This window comes from Glossina fuscipes, unplaced genomic scaffold (genome assembly GCF_014805625.2).
Source record: "Glossina fuscipes isolate IAEA_lab_2018 unplaced genomic scaffold, Yale_Gfus_2 1, whole genome shotgun sequence".
Classification (NCBI taxonomy): domain Eukaryota; kingdom Metazoa; phylum Arthropoda; class Insecta; order Diptera; family Glossinidae; genus Glossina; species Glossina fuscipes.
This window is the reverse complement of record NW_023998415.1, coordinates 15,630,195-15,651,561: the sequence shown is the minus strand read 5'-3', so window position 1 is coordinate 15,651,561 and position 21,367 is coordinate 15,630,195. Positions and strand designations below refer to the sequence as shown.

The window sequence follows — 21,367 nt, the reverse complement described above, 5'->3', positions numbered from 1 at the left end:
ATTGGAAAAATATATAACCATACATTTACAATTACTTAAACAGTTTAATTTACTTAACATTATGCTCCGTTATGTTTAGATGGATGTATGTAAAAAATGGTATTGAACACGCGTATCTTGACAAAACTAGAAAAAAAAAATATTCTTAGGCATTTTGTTGATATTATTAATCTACACATAATAACGATTGCATCGCATCTTAACTTATAAGCACGATAATGTCAATTCTATGCGAGATGTACGTTTCGACGGCGAAGACGTTTTTGATACCAACCATCACGGTTTATGATCAAGGTCTCTTTTGGGAAAGCGATTTTTTTTCTAATTTTGAAGAAGTAATTTCTCATGTGAGCAATGCCCCCCCTCTCACGAAACATACGTAACAGTAGATGTGTTGTAATAAAATTTTCTTTGTTTTAATATTAGGACAGCGGCGAAAAAATGAAGACAATCATGTCACTAAAAGAAATATTTTAACCATAAAATTCTTGATAAACACAGGTATGTAAATTAAATTAAAGAAAATTTGTGAAGCCTCAAGACGCCAGGGATCTTTACTTAGTTTAAGGATGACTGATATTTGACGTATTAAACTAAGCATTGTGAGTGTGTATGCGCGAGGATAAATGCAGCTGTACTCGATCTGGGCCAAGCTAGCACAGCCTAACACCGCGTTAATACAACTTTGCGAACTTCCCCATATGTAAAATTTCTAGCGTGTAAAATCTGAAACCTGGGTGTGGTATGGATTACGGGATTATTTTAGACGAACACCTTATTAATTATGTTGTTAACCTTTTATTAACTTTTTAGCCGCTGTTAATGGACACAGTACTATAAATGTTGCTTAATTACTAAATATAAGCTAACTGATGCAACTTATGAAAACTTAATGACGCTTTAAACATACGTAAATAATTTTTACTCAATTTCAATAATGGCACCTGCTTTCGTTAATGCTTCTTTAAGCTTCTCAGCTTCCTCTTTAGGTAAGTCCTCTTTAACAATTGTGGGAGCACTCTCGACGAATTTCTTCGCTTGCACTAAATTCATGCCTTCTAGAAGATTTTTTATTTCTTTGATGAGAGCAACTTTTTGCTTCTCATCAAATTTAACCAGTTTTACTTTAAAGGCGGTTTGCACTTTTTTAGGAGCTTCTACTTCTTCTTCTTCGGCGGAAGCACCAGCAGGTCCGCCTGCTGGTCCAGGAGCGAATTGTGGTGTTACGAAGGCCGTTTCCGGCACATTCAATCTTTTTTTCAATAACGAACTTAATTCGGAGACCTCCAACAAACTTAATGCAGCGATACTGTTGACTATGCTCTCCAATTTTGGATTAACTGGTTTCTCCTCACCTTCTGGTGCAGGAACTACTAACTTTTCTACTACCGCTTTAGGCGCGACAATATCCTTGCGGGCTGCATCAGTAGCAGGAGCATTAGCAACTTTAGCGGTTGCAGAAGCAGCAGGAGCATTAGAACTTTTACCGGTTGCAGCAGCACTAGGTATATTTGAGCTTTTACCTACTTTACCGCTAGCAGGCATATTTTTATCTTTACCCGCTGCATCAGCAGTAGGTGCATTGGTATCTTTACTAGCTGACCCAGCAGTAGCAGCGGGGGCTACTTCAGTTGATAACAAACGCGAAGCAGAACGAAATGTTATTTGACGTAATAAAATCCGAGTAAAATTCATTTTGTAACTTTTTTGATGAATTTGCTAAAAAATAATTACAAAGTTTATGCTTTATTATCTATTTAATTAAAAGCTACTTAAAAATTGTAAAAAAAAGAACACTTACTGGGGCAGAAGGAAATATTTGCGGTTATGTGAGCTTCAATTGTCGCTAAAGTAGAGTGCAACCAAACTAATAAGATTTACATAATAATGAAAAAGTGAGACCAAATTTGCGGCAGAGTAACTATTGTCAACGTACTTCAAACAAACAGCTGATCAGTTGTTTATCAGAATCAACACTTTTATATAGCTTTGCGCACATTAGTGTTAAGCATAATATTGAATTAATGAATTGAAGTAATGGCTGGTGTAATAACAGAAATAGCAGAAGATAATGCCGCAGGGAAAGTTGTATTTAAAAGGACAGCTAAGAGGAGTTTACGACAGCGTAAACAGTCTGAAGAGGAGCAAGATAGTCAAGAGGATATGTAAGGATTTCATTTAAGTACTTAGTGTTTTTTTGCAAATAGCTAACATTTTTTATTCACATTAAGAGTTTCGTTGGAAAATATTAAAGTACGCCAAAAATTGCGAGAACGTCCACATGGTGTCAGTGTGGTTGGTCTAGCTTTAGGCAAAAAGCTGGCACCCGAAGAAGAGATCACTTTGAAAGATCCTTTCAATGCTAAAGCGGGGGGCTTGGTTAATATGCAAGCTTTAAAATCGGGTAAATTGAAAGAATGTGATGACGCTTATGATGTGGGCATTGGCACACAATTTTCTGCCGAGACGAATAAGCGCGACGAAGATGAAGAAATGATGAAATATATTGAACAGGAATTGCAAAAACGCAAGGGTATTACGACTATTGATATGAACAACGATAATAATAGTCTTAACAGTGAAATAGAAGAAACGAATGACCTCCAGAAATATTTAACGCCTGAAGAAGCTGCTTTAATGGCTTTGCCCGAGCATCTTAGGCAATCATCGTCGCATCGTTCTGAAGAAATGTTGTCAAATCAAATGTTAAACGGTATACCAGAGGTTGATTTAGGCATCGATGCCAAAATTCGAAATATCGAAGCTACCGAAGAGGCAAAACAGAGATTATTGCAAGATCAGAAAAATAAAAAAGACGGTCCTTCCCAATTTGTACCCACCAATATGGCAGTGAATTTTATGCAGCACAATCGCTGTAAGATGTTTAATATTAATTCTCGTTTTTAGCTTATTCTTGAATTTGCTTTCAGTTAATATTGATGACGGCAATGAGAACAGACGCAGAAACTTTAGGAAAGAAGTAAATGATGATCAAAACAATCATCACAATCAATTGGGCCCAAATGGTGTTAAACGCGCCACGGATGATTACCATTACGATAAATTTAAAAAACAATTTCGTCGCTATTGAAATTATTCTATATATTTGGTGAGCTTAATAAGAATAATTTGCAATTCGCTGCGTTCTATCCATTACCGTATAAATTTTTTCGGCGTTTTGTTAATCCGAAACATATACGAAAGTCTTAATTAATTGTATAATTATAATTTAAGCAAACGTTAGGCTTTAAAACAATTTATCTACGTTCTGTTTGTCGTCCGTCTCTGAATGATCAAAATCGGAATATAATGAAGTAGAAATCTAAATCCTGGCAAATACATTTTCTATTCTCTGGGACTGTCCGTTAACACATGCACAATAATGAAAAATTTGAAAAAACGAAATTCTATCAGTTCGCTTATAATGCCATTAATGATGATGATAATGGTGATGGGTGTTCACGAATCTGTCCAAGACAAAAATTCTATATTTAAAAACTTTTATTAATCAATAAAGTAAGAGCTATAAAAAGATAAGAAAAAGGGAGTGCGAAAAAAAAAAAAAAGTTTAATAAAATTTTGTAAGCAGCACGCACGTTGATAACGTTTTTTTAGTTTCTTAACTCAACGTTTATTATCCACCAAGTTAAGGAACAATTGCTATTAATAAAATTAATATCAGTATGAAAATAAATTCTTTAGAAAGCATTTCTTCAACTTTCATGATTAATATTACTTCAGTCTCAAACAAGAACATAGCATGGACAAGAGCTTAACTCGTAATGTCGTAACGTAAGTCCCTTTAAACAAATGAGGGGCGTCCAAGTAACTTGGAAGTTTTCGAGCATTTTACGAATCCGTATTACAAATCGAATTAAATACGTGACTTAATTAATTGCAATCTTTCTATGGAGAGAAAAACAATACCAGCAGAATAAGCTTTGGCAGAAGTAACATAATGAAAAATATTATCAAAATAATGGAGAAAAGGAATTAAAATGGAGTAGACATTTTCATCCACTATAAGACGAATCTTGGATACCCAACACATACTTAATTAAAGTAAGAATTATGCTTCAAAACATCATTTTGCATTTCACGCGATAGATAAAATAGCATTAACTTAACAAAACTTATGAATATTTTTGTTATTTGTGTACGCTTGAGCATATCTCGGCCTTACGAACGATGTAAAAGAGTTAATATGTCTTCCTTTCTTAGTTAGTAAGTGAGAAAAAAGTGAGAACTACACCGATAAACTAATGTATGAGTGTTGGTACGATTGGAGAGGGGTATCGAACGGCAAAACCAAAGAATCCCATAATGAACTGGTAATGACTAACAAAAAAACGAGCAACAAGAGAACATTGTGAGGGGACGAGTGACAAGAAATGAAATAACAACTAAGATGTGCAAAAAAAAAAAAAAAAAAAAAAAAAAAAATACAGATGTGCGAAAATTCTGCAAAAATGTATAAAATTAGATTCAATGGTCTATCATATCAAGACATTGTATTATTTAAGATGCATTGTGGCACCTTACGTTGATTTATGTATGCGGACATGCTTTTCGAATTTTCCTGTATTTTTGAAATGATAAACAATTTTTAGGAACTCATTTTCTTAATTCACAATAATAGCCTAAGATGTCTTAGCATTAGTAAGCTTGTAAACCAAATCGAAGAAGTTTCTGGGGTAAAAAAATTGAGAACAAGGTTGATAAACTAAGAAACTTACGATGATGCTTATACTTTGGCATGCACTCTATGGAATTGTGTTTGTGAACTGCTTATCACCAAATCATTGATCAATGATTAAACCAATGGTGAACTTTGACAAGTTGAAAATTGAAAAGGGATTTGCAATAAATTTCTTAATTACTATCGATTTATTTTAAGTGGATTCGAATCATGTCAAATGATGTGTGCGAAGTTAGCAATACAAGAGAATCTCCTGATTCAGTGGTACGAACTTCGTTTCAAAAGGAATTGAGTAAATAATGTAAAATTATTATTAAAGTTGAATTTACATGGCACTGGTGTCAGAAGTGGATATGTGATTTATAGCAAAAGGGATGGTAGGTGGTTTAGGAGATCTAATAAGGGAAAAGCTCAATCAACGCGTTCGAGAAAAAAACATACGGACAGCCTGTCCTAAGGTTCAAGTGAACACCTGGAAAAGAAGGGAAAAGACATTTAGGCATGCGAATTCGAACGGAACGCTGACGAAGTGGAAGACGATACAAATATAACCGAGGAAAAACGGGGCGAGAAAATGGGCAAAGATGATACAAGTACATCGTATGCCGTTATTATACAATTCATGTGGCAAATGCAACAACAAATGCAAGGTGTAGAACAGCGAACGGAAACGCGATATCGGAAAAAACGGCAAATATCGAACAAAATGGCAGGAAATGGCATCAGAAATTTTGTAACAAAGGCAACAACAACAACAGGTGATAGAAATGGCATCAACATTCGATGAACAAAACCAGCTAGCGACGGCGACGAAGTATCTGTGCAGTTTGCAGTCAAAATCGAAGTTATCGCCGGGGAAGCTACTGAAGTAGTGAGTCAGTTTGATGCCAAAATGGAAGCCTTAGAAGGAGAAATTGGTGGAGCGTTAAGCGAGATGACAATCTTAAGGATTGACGTAGACGTGTTAAATCAATCAATGGCTAATCTGCAAGTTAGTGTTGTAGATAGTAGTGCTAAAACTCAAGCATTAAAACAAGAAGCGATCAGATGCAATCACGCGCAAATGTTATAGTTGCGACAAACTTGGGCACTTTGCTCGTGTATCCAAATTTCGCCGGAACGAATCGCGTTTGTGATTATCCAGCAATATTAAGATGGGCGTCAAACATAAGAGTTCGTGTGGTGTCCAAAATACACGCAACGTAGAAAAAAATGAATCGAAAAAATTAGCGGATGATTGCTGTAGCTAGAGGAGATTAAGAGGACAGAAGTTCTTAAGAACTCCACAAAGTAGAGAAGATTGTGAGGAACACATGCTTGGGAAATAGAAAGCTAAGGAAAATGTTGTCGTTTGTTGGACGATTGTACAGACAAATTTAAAGTTAGCGAAAGAAGGCGTACGAAACGCATCGATGAACTGGCCGATTGTGACTCCAAGGCAATAATATTTGGTAATAAAGGTGTACGTCTGACCAGGGAACAAATCGACAGAAAACTTTCATATCAAAAGCGTATTGAGCTCAGTGTGAAAGTCTTATTTTCGAACACAGATGTCGATGCTGGATATGGTGGAGTAAAAGCAGTTCATGCACAAAAAAGTTGTCGGTGGTGTAGCATTATCGCTCTACCAAAAAACAATAGTTTACCCTCACGCATTATTTTCGTATTCCAAGCATTCATTACAACACAAGCATAAGCATTTTTTGCATAAACATTTTCATATCACTAGTGTAAACATTTCTATTTTTCTAGCATAAGGATTTGTTCACATTTAACATTTCCGTCAACGTAAGCATATTCTTAAACTTATGGTACTATATTAGAACGAAGTCGATAATAAAAAGCGTTCATTCATTATTCACATTTCAATTCAACAATCAAGTCTTCTCGTCTTCTAAATATACATCCAAGTATTCCACGACTTGCTCGCGAAACCAAATTTGCGACTTGCGCGACCGGCAAAACTTGAAGATATTAAAATAGAAAACAGAAATACTCTGGAAATATTTTTTTTAAATTTTTTTTGAACGCAATAGTAGTCCTAATAGCCTAAGCGGTCAAATGGAGAGCACTTTAGTGTCACGAAAACTGTTGAGGAAATTACACAGAAATTCTACTGGGTAGTATGCCATAGCTGAAAGGCCTAGGGCGGCCAAAACGATGTACAAACAGAAATCAAATAGCAAGTGACAAGTTGATGAGAAGATGAGGAAGTGATCGGAAAGCAAGCTTTGTTGAAGGAGACCGAATGCAACTGTGTAAATCATCGTGTAGCAACAGATTGCCAGCAAATTTGCAATCTCACTGGAAAAACCGTATAAAGTTCTTACGAGAATAACTGGCGGAGTCTATCGGATCTATAAACATTCGAAAGGCAAAGAAAAGCTATACTCAAGGTGACATACGTAAGCAGATTGACAGCCTGTCAAAACGGCCTCGTTCGGGAGAGGAACAAGAAGATTAAGTGGAAGACAGTGTTACGGAAATACTATATTTGATGATTTGAGTTTTTATGAAAACAGGACGAGTTTCTAAGAAGCGAAATTCGAAAAAAAAGGGAAAACCAAATGCACATATATAGCGCCGTTATCTCGCCTCAGTTGCAGTTGTCGACTGGCGATAAGATTAAAAACAATTTTTAGAAAATTTAGCGGGAAAACGGATTAACGGATTAATGGATTAGAAATGTCGAAATGAATTTTGTTTATGAAAAAGTATATAAGTGGAATGAATTTGCGGAAGACAAAGTTAGTAGCGAGAGTCGAGTTCAGCAAATAACTCAAAATAACGAAAGACAGTTTAAGTTACATTATGAACGTTAACTCTTTCTTAGACTATATTAAGTTTGTGCGGATGTATGTATGCAACACCCAGAAAGACTTAAACTAGACTCATTTACTGAATGCATTTAGGATTTCTGTCTGTCTATTGCTTATCTTTTGTTTATCGGTCCAAAAATGAATCTGGTTCAAAATGGTTCGGATCGGAGCAATTTTTTGATCACTTCGCATATAATGTCTTAGTGTTTTCTCTTAAATTTATCTTAAAATTAACATATCATCAGATAAAGTTTGCAATGTTCACCTTACGTCCCTTTTTATATACCATACAAGCTACTGATACCCTTGACATATAGGACTCAGTTCATTAAAAACGATATTCAAAAATAAAAAAAAAATAATAAAAATAAATCATCCTATTTGGACGGACTTGTTTTGATGTACTACGAACTTGTTAAAATCTATCACTTAACTATAAGACAATACACGCTTTAGAAAGTCTTGCAAATTAACAAAATTTGTTATCAGCGGTTTTGCGGTCGTTAGTGGTACTTAATAATGGCTGATTTCAATTATACCCAATTATATCTGGAAGCATTGCGAAATTGCAAATTGACGATTGATTTGAGAATGAAGTGCAATTGGGCGTTTTTGCACTTCACCTCTGGTACTGGTCATTTAGTACGAGATTTGAAAGATTTTGTCCGCTTTGACAGATTGGTTTTGCATGAGGGACGGCCGTGCAAATCGCGTAATCGGTGAAAGAGTTGAAAATCAAGTTCAACAAAATACACAAATGATGAAAGATTCTACATTGTATTAAACTTTCAGGTTAAATTTGCGTCACCGTTACGTGTTCTCATCTTTGATGCCTAATTAGTTATGCGTGATTTCTTTGCGTCAACATGCCTTGTGTTCTCGTCTCTAAATTTCTTACAGTAATTTATACATGTATAGAATGTATATAGAGTATATGCATAGAATACTCCAATGATTTTTGATTTCCCTAAACGTTCTCGATTTTAATGCCAGTGTAACCAGCCATTGTTGTTGTCTGTTATTGCGCTACTCTTGAATATTTTCTATTTCCCATTCGTTGCTACTGATGTTCATAAAACCTTATATTGCTATGCATCTGTACACATGCATATATATACATTTGTATGTACCGTATACACATATATATATATATATATATATATATTAACTGACTGAGTGAATTCTTATTGTTCATCGTTACTGTGTTTAACCATAAATTCCTTTGGTCTTTATGGTCTTTTAGACTTGCGTTAGTTATTCTTGGCTTTGTATACTAAATAAATTCAACGACTTTATATTCAAACCGTTTGCTGTTTATTTTCCATTTTTTCTCAGTCTTCCTCATATTTTTATTCCTTCCATTGTCATATTTAACAGTTTTTTGCGCTCGTTTTTATCGCCATGTCGGTAACTTTCATAATCAATGGGGCTCGACACTTGAATTGAGCTTATACCCAAGCACAAAGGCACACGCTCTCACACACACACATGGCAAAAGATATTCGTCCGCTCAAAGTTCATGCAACATAACACTGTGCAAGACCATTCTCATCTCATGCTTTTGGTAAGCATTGATATCGCTATACATAGAAAAATTATTCGGTTACGTACACTAGCTAGACGTCAGAATCAGACAGTGAACGCAATGAAATGCTAAAAGTGAAAATGTAGCGCAGGTTAAAAATTTACAACAATTGTTTGGGCTTAAATGTGTTTACTCTAAAATTGGAAAACATTTGGAAAACCGAAGAAATCTTCACTTGCGCGTAACAGATACTTCTGGCAAAATATTGGAATGAACTATATATACGTATATATATATATGTAAGCGGACGCTATTTAAAAAAAAAAAAAAAAACAGATGCTGTCTTAAACATTCAAGTTGGATTCAGAAAAGATCGATCAACGCCAGACGAAAATAGTCAAGTGTGCGTTATTCGAATGTGTGAGATAACGCTGGTCAGCATTGCAAAATAGAAGAGTTTACATAAGCCGCGATCATACTAGACAGTCTTGCATGATGCATGTGAAAGAGAGGAGATATATGAAACCATGTCGGCCGTGTCCGCATCGAAGACCTGGAGCGAGCTGGAAAAAGCGAAATGCAGTTGACAGATTGTTCTCTCGAGTGCTCCTACGGGAGTATCCTTAGCAGTGTGACGTTGCGTTAGTGCGCTCTAAAAAGAATCACATACGCATACATAAACGGATTTTATTTGTTTATGTGATAAATACGCATACGTGAACGTATGTATACACATGTGTAGTTTACATGTATTTCAAGAATAGCTTTGTAGAACTGTTTTCAAAAATAATTTTTGCTGTTGCTGTGGTGTTCTGTATGGTGGTGTTGAAAAAAAAAATGTTGCATTTAAAACGCAACTGAACGTGTCATACACGTCTCGAGTGTAAGCTATGTTTCGTGAGGCGCTATGCTTGCTTCTTTTGACAAAAGATGATTGCAGCAAGATCTTATGTATCTTATTGCTAAGTCCTATAAGAATTGAGAAATAGAAAAAACAAAAGAATCGAATCGATCTTGTGATAACCTAATACCATCTTTTAAGATTCTTCTATTCTATCGTATTAGAGTCGAGGTCATTCGCGTATTTGGACGACTAATTTTTTTGTGTTGACCAGTTTCAAAGGGCTCTTCAATTGCTAGATACAGTCAGGATTGAATCTGTTGTACTATATTTGATGGAGTAACGTTTAGAGTTCTTCCAAACCGATCAAATGCGCACCACAGCTTTCTAGCCTTGGCGTGGCCATAAACTTTCTCTTGATTCGATCAAATTTCTTTTATGCGTTGTCAAATTTCACGGTTCCATTATCAACTGTCGCCGACGTGAATCGACTTCTTTAAATTAGATGCTTTGAGTCGAAACGCTAAATTCTTACTCACTTATGCTGAAGAGAAACAGGAGCAGGAATTTTCTCATGATATTTCAAAAGCCTTTTTCCAGTATTCTCACAATTGAAAAACTATCTTCATATCATTGACATGAAAAGAATTAGTTATCCACTTGCGTTTTAGTTCATGCATGCTCGTTGAGAAATATGTACAAAAATTTAATAACAATTTGGAAAATGCTGAATTTCTTCTTCTAGTTTTTATTAGACCCTGCATTATATATGGTACACGGGTATATCAAGTTTGCACAGCTATATATAATGCCCGGAAAGACTTGGGATAGACGCAACGTTTAACGCAACGATCGGTTCAGAATCATTTTCTGAATCGGTCGACGACATGTTCTTGCTTAAGGACGAACGCTATTGCAAATGATTCAGATCAAAACACCTTTTTGCACCACTCCCCATAAAATGATTTATTTTGAAAAGTCGCGAGGGGTGTTTCAAAATTAAGCGAGCTCTTCATATTAACATAATTGATAACATTTTCATTTTATTAGGAGTTATCTGCGCTACAGAATATTTGAAAAATAACCGGCCCGGATTTAGGACGTGGTTCGATGTATGCTGATGTAATTGCTTGGCGATATTTGTGACATTATTTGTAGCTTATGAATATATACTTTTATATTTATATTAAGGAAGAGCATCAAAGAGAATATTTTCCGATATCGTGGTTCATCGTATACACATCACTTTGCTGCCTAATAGCACTTTATTGATTTGTTTAATTTTTTGCGTGCCATAAATACACGCGCAGTATATTGCATGTGTACTTTTTGCTAGAATGTGGTTAGACTCGCTTTATCTTTTGTACGTCTCTACTATAAATTTTAAACCAAATTAAATTATTTAAAATCGTTTCGTGATATTGAACCGATATATGAAATATTAATTCATTTGGTTATACCGTAGATAGAATTATATAATTATATATAAAATATAAATACACATATATATGAATATATATACATTTTATAGGTGCCTGTTTGTGTGAAAATGGCTGCAAATAAGTGCACACTAGATAATATCCACGCATAACTTGCATGCATACTTACTTAGTTCTTTGTATATGAAAGAGTACACATATATATATATATATATATATATATATATATCGGAACTGTGGCTATTTGTTAGGTTTCGCTGCAATACAGTATTAGTAGCAGGATAGCAAATGTACTCTTTCACATATCGTATGAGTGGTTAACCACATGGATTTACTTATCATCAGTATAAAATCAACAGAAACTAAAACAACAAAAACAACAAGATTAGCAACAACAGTAATATCATCATCATTATCAACATTATTGTCATTATCATCTATAAGATATCAGAAAGAGATTTTGTAGCAACTACTTGCACGTTGTGATTCTGCAGTATTAGTTTTCTTTGAACTAACTCACACCCGCACTTAATTACAAATTTCATGAAATATTTACATTCATACAAAGCCTTAGACAATGTGCTGCAATTTTCCAACTGAGAACTTTCGCACATGAGCTTATAAGTGCACACGTACATATATATGTACAAATATATTGAATGGATAAATATGTATGTACGTGTAAATGCATTTTCACCCACATGTGCATCCGCATTTAAATGATTTTCTTTAATTTCAAATATCTATCTATCTATCTTTTTTCTTTTGCCTTTCTTTTAGCAGAAGATTACATAGCGTTCAGCTTTTTGCAAACGTTATCATATAAAATAGACTAACACATAGATACGCATCTTTAATACAGTTGCTCTTTCTATACATCTATGGGTTTCTCATAATGGATTTACTGATCATTTTTGATGACCAACTCAATCAGTGTTACGGATTTGATTTTGAAGAATGTTCTTATTTATTTTTTTTTTGTTTTTTTTGTTTTTGTTTTTTTTTTTTGTTTGTTGTTTATTCCGTTGTGCGACGTAGGTGTGATTTCGGGTTGGGGTCGACGGAAGTTTATCGAAGATTTAATACGTTTCGGTGCTCAGGATATTGTTACAGTCGGTATTGAAAGTCAATTTATTTGTGGTTTGCACTTTACTACTCACATTAGAGTGTGATTATTAAGATTTACTGATAATAATTTCAAATATTAAATCAGTTTCGAAATGGTAATGATTTTCTGTTTTACAATGTTAGTGAAAAATTTTCATTGCTTTAAGAATATGAAGAATTAGTTAGGAAAGGATTGTGAAATAGTTCGGTATTATGTTCGGTATTATGTCCAAAATCTTTTAGCGATTATTAGATGAATGATAAGAAAAATGACAAATGGTAAAAAAGCTGGATGCCCATTGCACTTTAGAAGCTCGGGAAAAACATCATCATCAAATCATTTACTTTTAGGCGAAAAAATTTAAAATTAAATTTTTATATGAAAAATGTAAATACGAAAAGCACATTGTTAACGAAAAAAAAAAAAAAAAAATAAAAAAGAAATTGCCTACTTTATGGCTGTTCGGTTTATCCATAGTTGTAGTAATATTTTAGTGAAACTTTTCGCTACTATCTGCAATCGCTATTGCATGCAAACGATCAACAATCACAGATTGAAAAAAAAAATAAGCTGTCGCTACGTCATATAATGCTTTCATTCGAAAAGTTTCCATGCAATCAATATGAAAGCCAAGCTAAATGCTACTCTGGGAGCTTTGCTTCCTTCCCTTACAAATACGAAATATAGTATAGCAAGAATTGAGGGGGAATGCAAGAGCTGCCAAAGCTCATGTGGTAGTGGCTGATCTGGAAATGAAATCCACAAAATGGTGGAAGCCAACCGTCAACTAAGAGTGAGCAAATTGGTAAACGCGGTAAACATGTCAAGCAATCCTGTACACCGTATATGAACTTAAAATGTGGATCTCAGAAAGCTGTGTCCACTACTATCAGTCTTTACGAAAATAGTAGTCAAAATCGAAGAGTGAAAGCCCAGTTGGTGCATTATGCGTCCTATTCGCTAGATTTAGCTCTTTCGCCGATTGTTGTCTTCTTCTAAACTTGAAAAATAAATCTTTGATAAGCGACATAAGAAGCCCTAATCTCACGCCTCTAGGGGAAGGTAAAATGATATAATGGGGAACAAAAATCCATAAGGATTCATCTTGGGGTAATGCGAAAGCGGTTCAAAGGATGGCTTTGATTTTCGGTGTAGAGCCACTAATTGGTAGCGAGCTGCCACTACGTTCATTAAAAAAAAAGAAGTGTACGCTTGTGTACCACAAGTGATGTGGGATATAAAAGATAACTTTGCACGCGGCTTACTGTACACGTAGATGTAGAAAGGGAATTGAATGTTTGTTGAAGATTTTGAATTGATCTTTCGAGACTTTTTTTTTTAACTTCTTTTGCAAAATCCCAAACATATAGGGAGGAGTTAACTTTCCGGTCAACGAGAGCGGAACTAAGCAGAATATTAGACTGCTCAAGAACTGATTAAATGCCGTCTGAAATACTTTTTGATGCCACAAACACAATGACAAGTTTATTGTATACATATTTTCTTATGTGAAAATAAGCGATATTTTTATTTGTAATACGTACGGATGGCAGTAAATCGCTTCAACTCTAGATTTTCATATTCGCTCTTAAAAGATAAAGACAGGGTTTGTTAGTTTTTTTGTTTCTTCGTTTGTAACAAACCGAGAGTATATTGAATGATCATTCTGATAGTCAAAGGGAGGGAAATTTGATTTGTTTTGGTTTGGTTGCGTACGCTTCACGGATCGAATTTGAAAATGGAAAATGGTAGTCCGATCTCCAGAGAGTGTAAAACTGAACAAAATGTTGAGAGCTGAAAATTCATCATGAGTTCATTTTATGTAGAAATTACATTTTTTTTTTTTTTTTTTTGACGTGTTTGACTTAGATGCATATTTCTATGCTTATGGGCACCTATGTAGGCGCACCTGTAATTTATATTCAGGTGACCGCAAAATACCATCTATTCATTTCTCATGTTTGAATTTGATTTTAATTCAATTAATAGTCTCATTTGCTTATGTGTAAACTTTTAATTACTTAAACATGCTCTAGTACTTAGCAAATTACAGTTAATCAGAATACTTTTCGTACAATCATTTGGCTAAGAGCTATTTCTCATTTTCGAGATTATCATTAAGACATTACTATCATCATCAGCATCATCATCTTGCCTTTGCAAACGTGCACAACGACAATCCGCTTAATCGTGCAAATGGATATCTGAAGATGCTGAACTTACTAAATATGCGTCTCGTTCCTACTACGTGAGATATCGGTGATATTCCTGTGCATAATATCGATTGGTTCTAGTACGAGAATTTTCACTTGCTGCGGACTTTTTGTACTTTCCATTTCTAATAATAATACGGCGTTTAATATGGAACGTTTCGACTAAGACTGTTCCCATTTTGGTCTGATTTTGGGCATTCGTCATGCGTGCATTATAATTCTTATATATTGTATTTTAACTCGATATTTGATCCATAGAATGGGAGAGCCAGGTGTTAGTTATCGGTCGTGTCCCACGAATATATGCGTTATATATATGAATGCATTTTCTATGTTCTATGTTGCATATTCTATGTTAGTTATCGGTCGTATCCCACGAATATATGCGTTATATATATGAATGCGCCGTTAGTGGCGTTAACAAAGTGAATCATTGCATTATTTTAGGGTATAATGTATTTCTTTTTTAATACATGTGGTTCCGTCAATATTCATAACTGAACGCAGGTCGTTTTGAGTGATAGTGCATTTAAATGTATGTAAATATTCATGAATGTATGTATGTACATATGTATGTATGTATGTGTACATTTATAGCTATATATAACCAGTTATGTTGAGTACAATTTTTAGTCCTAATTAATACTTCATTTTAACTCCATAATTAAATAATAAATAGAAAACATATATAAAACATGCATTTAATGTTTGCTCACATCAAGGAAAATTTTCATAATGTCAGTGCTTTGTGTGCGTAAGCGTAAAATTAAACAGTTGTACAAATATGCGAACGTATATATATTTTACATTTAATTAATTCTGCAAAATTCATTTAAATTTTTTCACTTTTTTTTTTTTTTTTTTTTTTTCTGCAGCCATATAAACAACAGTTTATTATTTAATTACATTATGCCGCACAAAACTATTCTATGTATTGTTATTAAATTAAAATTAAAATAAACTTTATTAAAATAAATTGCAATTGTTTCGTTTACTATACTCGCATTAAATTCATTTATTTTTGTTAATTGAAAACATATCCCGGGAACTATTTAAATAAGTTGCGGGCTTTGAAACAAACTTCTTGATATTTCGCATTCGTTTCATTCATTCGATACTGGGAATCAATTTGTGGGTATTTTAATTAACCTTCACAACCAGAGAAAGCTGACAAGTATGGGAATTGTATTCGTGTTAAGACAAATTCTTGATCCTTAGTTTTTTAGCTACGTTTATGTCAGCCGAGCTATGGATGATTGTGTTGGATTGACATGCTCATGCTTTTCTTCGCTTAAGACTGTTGTATAGGATCAATTTTTTTATAAAAAACCTTATAAACGATTAAACCCTCCGTTTATAGCGACATAACAAATGTGAAAAGACGTTACTTCTACGATTTTCCTTCTCTTCGATTAGCTCATTCATTTTCCTTTCTTTTGTATCGTGCCCACTGCATGGAATGGAAGTGAAATTGTTTGTTGGCTTATTCCTAGCTGTACAGTAAGCTGTTTTTGAATTTTTGCTCGATTTTCGTTTTAGTGTAAATTTTGACTTTCTTCGTCGAACGTCTGCCACGGGGCTCCAAAATGTTTATGGTATTCAAGGCTACAATTTTCTCCATAAAATCCCGCAAACCATTTCCTAAATCGTTTCGTGGTTATTGCATTTTTGTTCCAAGTCAATTTCAACACTTTTATGATTCTTCAGCTGAGGATTTCTTCAATTTCAAATGGAATCACATGCAGCTCCTGAAATGCTGCTTGTTAACATCCATCTCTGTACGCTTTATTGCAGACTAAACACACAGTTTGAAAACAATTGAAACTTATACCGTGCAAACACCAATGCCTACCAATGCCTACGTTATCCATACCGAAATTTCTAAAGAAATACACGTGTTAGATGCGCTTTATAAAGCAAACGCAATTCTATTTTTATATATTTTATGTAATTAAATTTCAATTAGCGCAGTACGCGAAGCCTTTCAAACGCCAATGAATGTGTAATGCCTTATAGTACCTGAATGTATAAATATAATAAGTACAATATAAGTATAAGCATAGGGTTTATGAATGAATAAAGACTAAATTATAATTCTATTATTACAAATTATTTCATATTATAAATTCTTACGTAAGGGACTTCAAAGTAGACAAAGCAATTAATTACAAAATATAAATTACAATTTAAAATTTTCAATTTGCAATTTGGCTTCCGAGCCCCACACAAAGTCCCAAGGACGAAGATTAAAAGCATAAGCATTTAAGAAAATGCCGTAAGGTAGTAAGTATTGACTGAGTAGAATCACAAGAGGATGAAATGGCTTTGAACAGTACCAATAAATTGTAAACTTAGCAAATTGATGATGGTCGAGAAACACTGGGATTAAAGACCTAGGATATACCATTAGGGGGATAGGTCTCCTCAGGTCCCATTAGTGGTGAAATGAGAAAAGGATTTCACTCGAAATGCATTATTAGATTGGGAAAATATATGTAAAGTAATGGGCAGGCAGTTCCAGCATCGTGCAACTCGAACTGCAAAGGAGCGCTCAAGGCAGCTGGAGAGGATAATCTGTGGATTTCTGGTAGGTCGAGTAAAGGAGAATATGGAAGCTAATTGAATAGGTCGACTATATTTACTAACCTAGGTTACGACATAAGGTAAACTGCTTAAAGGTGCATCTAAGGGAATGCTTGACATATTCAGAAATGTCATATTGTAGACATTACGCTCTTTAAGGTTAACACTACGATTTAGTACCGAGAATACATAAGTCATAGTTCCAAAAACGAACTCTAAGCCATACCGGATCCACGGGATTAGGAGACCGTGGGCTAGTTTATATGTCATCAGCATGTTTTTCAAACGTGAGGAGCAAGCACTTAAGAATGTCAACAATATCTATTCTGCAATCGCCAATCAGGATATCCACCAGAAAGAGGAAGATAAGCATCATTATGACCAACAAACATAGTTTTAGATTTGGATGGGTTGGTGAGTAGGGTACTACTCAACGCCAATAATTAATAACATCAACTAAGGACATCAGAGTTGCTATTCTCAGTGTTGAATAGAAGAGGGATATCATCCGCAAATATGAATGGCCTGAAAATATTGGTTTCAATGTATACAGGAAGATCGTTGATATAGGGAGTGAAAAGAAGAGGGCCTAAGACAGAGCGGAAAGAATAAAAGGAGAATATCGCAATGAATTCCATTTATATTAACGAACAGATCTAGAAACTCTGAATCCTCCAACTTATTTATTAATACAGAATGGCTAATAGGGTTAAAGGCCTTACTTAAGTCCACGGATACTGAAGATGCTAAGTCAGCCCTGTTAACGTCACACGTAATGGTATCGGTCAAGTTAAGCAATAAATTAGAAGTGTTATACCCACAACGAAAACCATATTGAAAGAGTGAGATAAGATTCAGAAAAGAGGAGACAATCTGGTCTTTAACAATGTGTTCAATCAGCTTAGATACAAGGGATTAGCAGGGAGAATATAGACATGCCTCAAGTCATTCACCGCATAAACAGTTTTAACTTTAGGAATAGAGATAGCACGCGCGATCTTCCAAGGTGAGCCAAACACAGACTGAGCCAGAATAGCGTTTATACGAAAAATCGAAGAACGAGAAAAATGCGTTTAATAAAGAAAATTGGAATTCAATGATTCCGAACCGATTTAGACTTAATTTTACACAGTGCTGCTAGTAGTTCAACGTCAGAAATGCACCTGAATGAAAATGCCCCATAAGAAATAAGAGCCGCTCGGAAGGACGGCAACGCTAAATCCCGTAAGGAGATCATAAAATGAATAAGACTTGACTTCACTCAACAATGATTACTATGTGGAAATATTTTTCTAACAGCCGGGACAAAGGCATACGAAGATTCTAGCAGAGAACTTAAGAGTCACCACTGTAAGTCAATATTCGAGGTCCTAAAAAAAGAGAGTGTGCCAAAACCGCTTATACAGGAAGAGAGGTCCACACAGTCAATATTTTTGAAATGCCTACACTGAACGAATGGTGTGGAATTTCTACGATTAATATAAAGACTAACAAAGAGTAAAGCATGATGAGATATGGAAGAGCACTTTACCTGATCAGCATGGTGAGTCATAGAAGAGTCACTCACTAACTAAAAGTCCAACAAGGACGTAGTCCGGTGAGTCATATGGAATTGAATAGATGTAGAATTACGGAAAATCGATTCATCAACATCCAGTTCAGAAGCTTTGCAACACAAGCTTAAACTTAATTCCCTCTGTCTTAACTTAATAATCTGTCATTCCTTAAGAGAGTAAAGCCAGGAATATGAAAAAAGAACCACTAGAAACATATTGTTTCCACCAGGTTTTAGAAATAGCAATGAAATCAGATTAACAATTCATGTCTGCAAGGAGATAGATGTTCAGATGAACATGGGACTAGCGGTCAGGGAGATCTATTAAGGAGCTATTACCTGCAACGGGGCATGTATTATGGTTAATCATAAAGATTAATGAAAAAAGTTCATTCTTCAGGTCAGCCAAGATAGTATCATATGACACCTTTAGGGACTTCTCGACTGTCGAGGCTAGATCATCAAAAATAGACTGCAAGGTAACAATATCTATATTAGTAGCAGGATTAGAGTCACGAAGTCCATTAGCAGCAATTTGCACTTTGCATGGTGTACAGAGGTACGAGACGTCCCTGCTCACTAACTTTAAGCACATCTTCATTCGACATGCGAATGTGTTAAGTGCAAAAAGCAAAAATCGTGTTACTCAGGCATAGAGTTACCAACGTATATTGTTACGCCGGGAACGTATTGATACACCTATTAGATACTCGATAATGTCTGTATTGAGCGGATGGCTTTCGTCCTTTGCTGGCTAGTTTTTATTGTATAAAATTTTCAGATCATAATTGCAATTTCAGCCGAGCTCGCTGCTCAAGCAAGTCAAGACGAATTGAACTTGAGTATTAAATTCGTAGTTGATGAGTCGAGCGAGCAGCAATCAACGGAGTCAATGTACAGGCAAATGCATTTATTTTCTTTCATATGTAAATAGTGACTAAATTGAAAATGTCAGCTCTGTCTGTCAGTCAGATCCGATTTCCGCCTAATGTATACAAAACTTCGTACACTTGACGTGTTTTTATGATAGGTACGTAACTCTTCAAAATATAGAGGAGTTCAAAAAAAAAACAGAGGGCTTTGAAACGTTTAGAAATGTGTTATAATAAAAGTGAATTGTCGTCGTTTCCCTTAGATTATACAGTCAACGACAGTTTCGGACGGTTGGATTTCGCTAATAAATGTGTCGTTAGCACGACAATTACAAAAAATTTGAAAACAATTTTTTCTCATTCCCTATAGGAAATTGAACAACAAACCTAAAACTTTAAGGAAATTGAAAATGAACGCATCTGCTAATGCGATATGTTTCTCGTGATTGGTTTGTTACTGATTTGTGTCAAATGGATTTGGAAGTTTATTTTTTTTTTTATTTTTTGCCTCTTCGTTGCAGCAATTACTTAACTTGATTAATAATTCATCTAATCATCATTTTGTCATTTCATCCATTGCTTTTATGGCAGTTATTCATTTACATTTATGCAAGTAAGCAAGCAAGCAGGCAAGCAAGCAAGCAAGCAAGCAAGCAAGCAAGCAAGCAAGCATGCATGGCGTGTCACAGTCATGATACGATGTGATATTCGTTCTCACAAAAGCACAGCAATGCATAAACGTAAATACTGCTGCAACGCTGTACAATCATGACACATTCATCTTTAGCTGTTGTCGTGTTTGTACATTATTTTCTGTTTCTCGTTTTTTTTTTTTTCATTTTCATTATTTTTTTTTTATTTTCGTAATTTTTTTTTTATTCATTTATTTATTTATTTTTTTTTGCATTATAATGCTCTCTGATGAGGGTAAAAATCATGTACGTGTACATGTTCACCGCGTACCCTTCGCTAAGCTAAAAGCAGAATTGTACGTTTTTTTTTTTTTTTTGTTTTTCTTCTGTTCACACTTTGAACTTTGCTTTAGGATGGAACAACGAACGCTTGCTGAACTGTCTCAACACTTCGGTAAGAACGTCAACACATGGAGCTTTTGTTGAATTTTCGTCACTTGTCAGCAAGGCTGGCTTGGCAGGCCGATGAGCAGACAACTAAAGCTAACGAAGCCGGCAGCTAAGCAAGGAGTTAGGCAAAGCAGGCACCTAGGCAAGTAATCTTAAATTAGTCACTAGTGTCGTTGAAACCCTATTGCATCCTTCAACTGTTTAGCTGCTTTTCATTTTTAAGCTTTTACTCAGATTCATCCAATTTCCTTCCTATGTTGTATGATTGCCTTGCTGCGTTGATTTGGTATGTGGCAAACGAAGGAAGAGAGAGAAAGGATGAAAAACATTTTGAAAAGAAAAGTGGTATTTATTTAAAATTTTCCCAGTCTTAAATTGCTCAAGAAGCAACAACTTAACCGCATACCTACGCACATTGCTTATACAAAAGAGCGAACAGCCCATTACATATTGGTGTAGAATTTTATGAAAACATTCGTTTCGTTGTTCTCTTTTTTTTTTTTTTTTTGCTAAGGCTCAAGTCTTTTCCATATACCATATACCATTGTCAAGGTATATTAAACCGACCAAGCGATTTACAATATCTATGTATTGTCTGTCAAAAATTATGCATTTTTTTTTAAATTTTTAG

General features: G+C 34.8%; 2 protein-coding genes across 3 annotated transcripts; one reads left to right on the top strand and one right to left on the bottom strand.

The window, feature by feature from the left end:
• Positions 1 to 65: 65 nt before the first annotated feature.
• Positions 66 to 1,867, bottom strand: LOC119645003 (54S ribosomal protein L12, mitochondrial). Its single transcript, XM_038044753.1, has 2 exons — positions 1,802 to 1,867; positions 66 to 1,719 (listed from the first exon to the last, which is right to left on the bottom strand). The coding sequence occupies exon 2, from the start codon at positions 1,693 to 1,695 to the stop codon at positions 922 to 924; it is 774 nt and encodes a 257-aa protein (XP_037900681.1). The 5' UTR covers positions 1,696 to 1,719; positions 1,802 to 1,867; the 3' UTR covers positions 66 to 921.
• An 84-nt stretch (positions 1,868 to 1,951) lies between these two features.
• On the top strand, positions 1,952 to 21,236 carry LOC119645002 (telomere length and silencing protein 1 homolog). Of its 2 annotated transcripts, XR_005248589.1 has the most exons (4): positions 1,952 to 2,165; positions 2,232 to 2,875; positions 2,931 to 4,062; positions 20,700 to 21,236. XR_005248589.1 is itself a non-coding variant. In XM_038044752.1 (3 exons), exons 1-3 carry the CDS (start codon positions 2,038 to 2,040, stop codon positions 3,089 to 3,091), a joined length of 933 nt encoding a protein of 310 aa, XP_037900680.1. In that variant the 5' UTR covers positions 1,952 to 2,037; the 3' UTR covers positions 3,092 to 4,268. The 2 variants fall into 2 exon arrangements, 1 of the variants encoding a protein (XP_037900680.1); XM_038044752.1 differs by lacking the exon at positions 20,700 to 21,236 and having other exon boundaries at positions 2,931 to 4,268.
• The last annotated feature ends 131 nt before the right edge of the window (positions 21,237 to 21,367 follow it).

Excerpts from the sequence above, each read along its gene's own strand:
- LOC119645003 (XM_038044753.1), bottom strand. The coding sequence starts at position 1,695 with ATGAATTTTACTCGGATTTTATTACGTCAAATAACATTTCGTTCTGCT.
- LOC119645002 (XM_038044752.1), top strand. The coding sequence starts at position 2,038 with ATGGCTGGTGTAATAACAGAAATAGCAGAAGATAATGCCGCAGGGAAA. Across the intron at positions 2,166-2,231 it reads CAAGATAGTCAAGAGGATAT|AGTTTCGTTGGAAAATATTA; the intron begins GTAAGGATTTCA and ends ATTCACATTAAG. Across the intron at positions 2,876-2,930 it reads TTTTATGCAGCACAATCGCT|TTAATATTGATGACGGCAAT; the intron begins GTAAGATGTTTA and ends ATTTGCTTTCAG.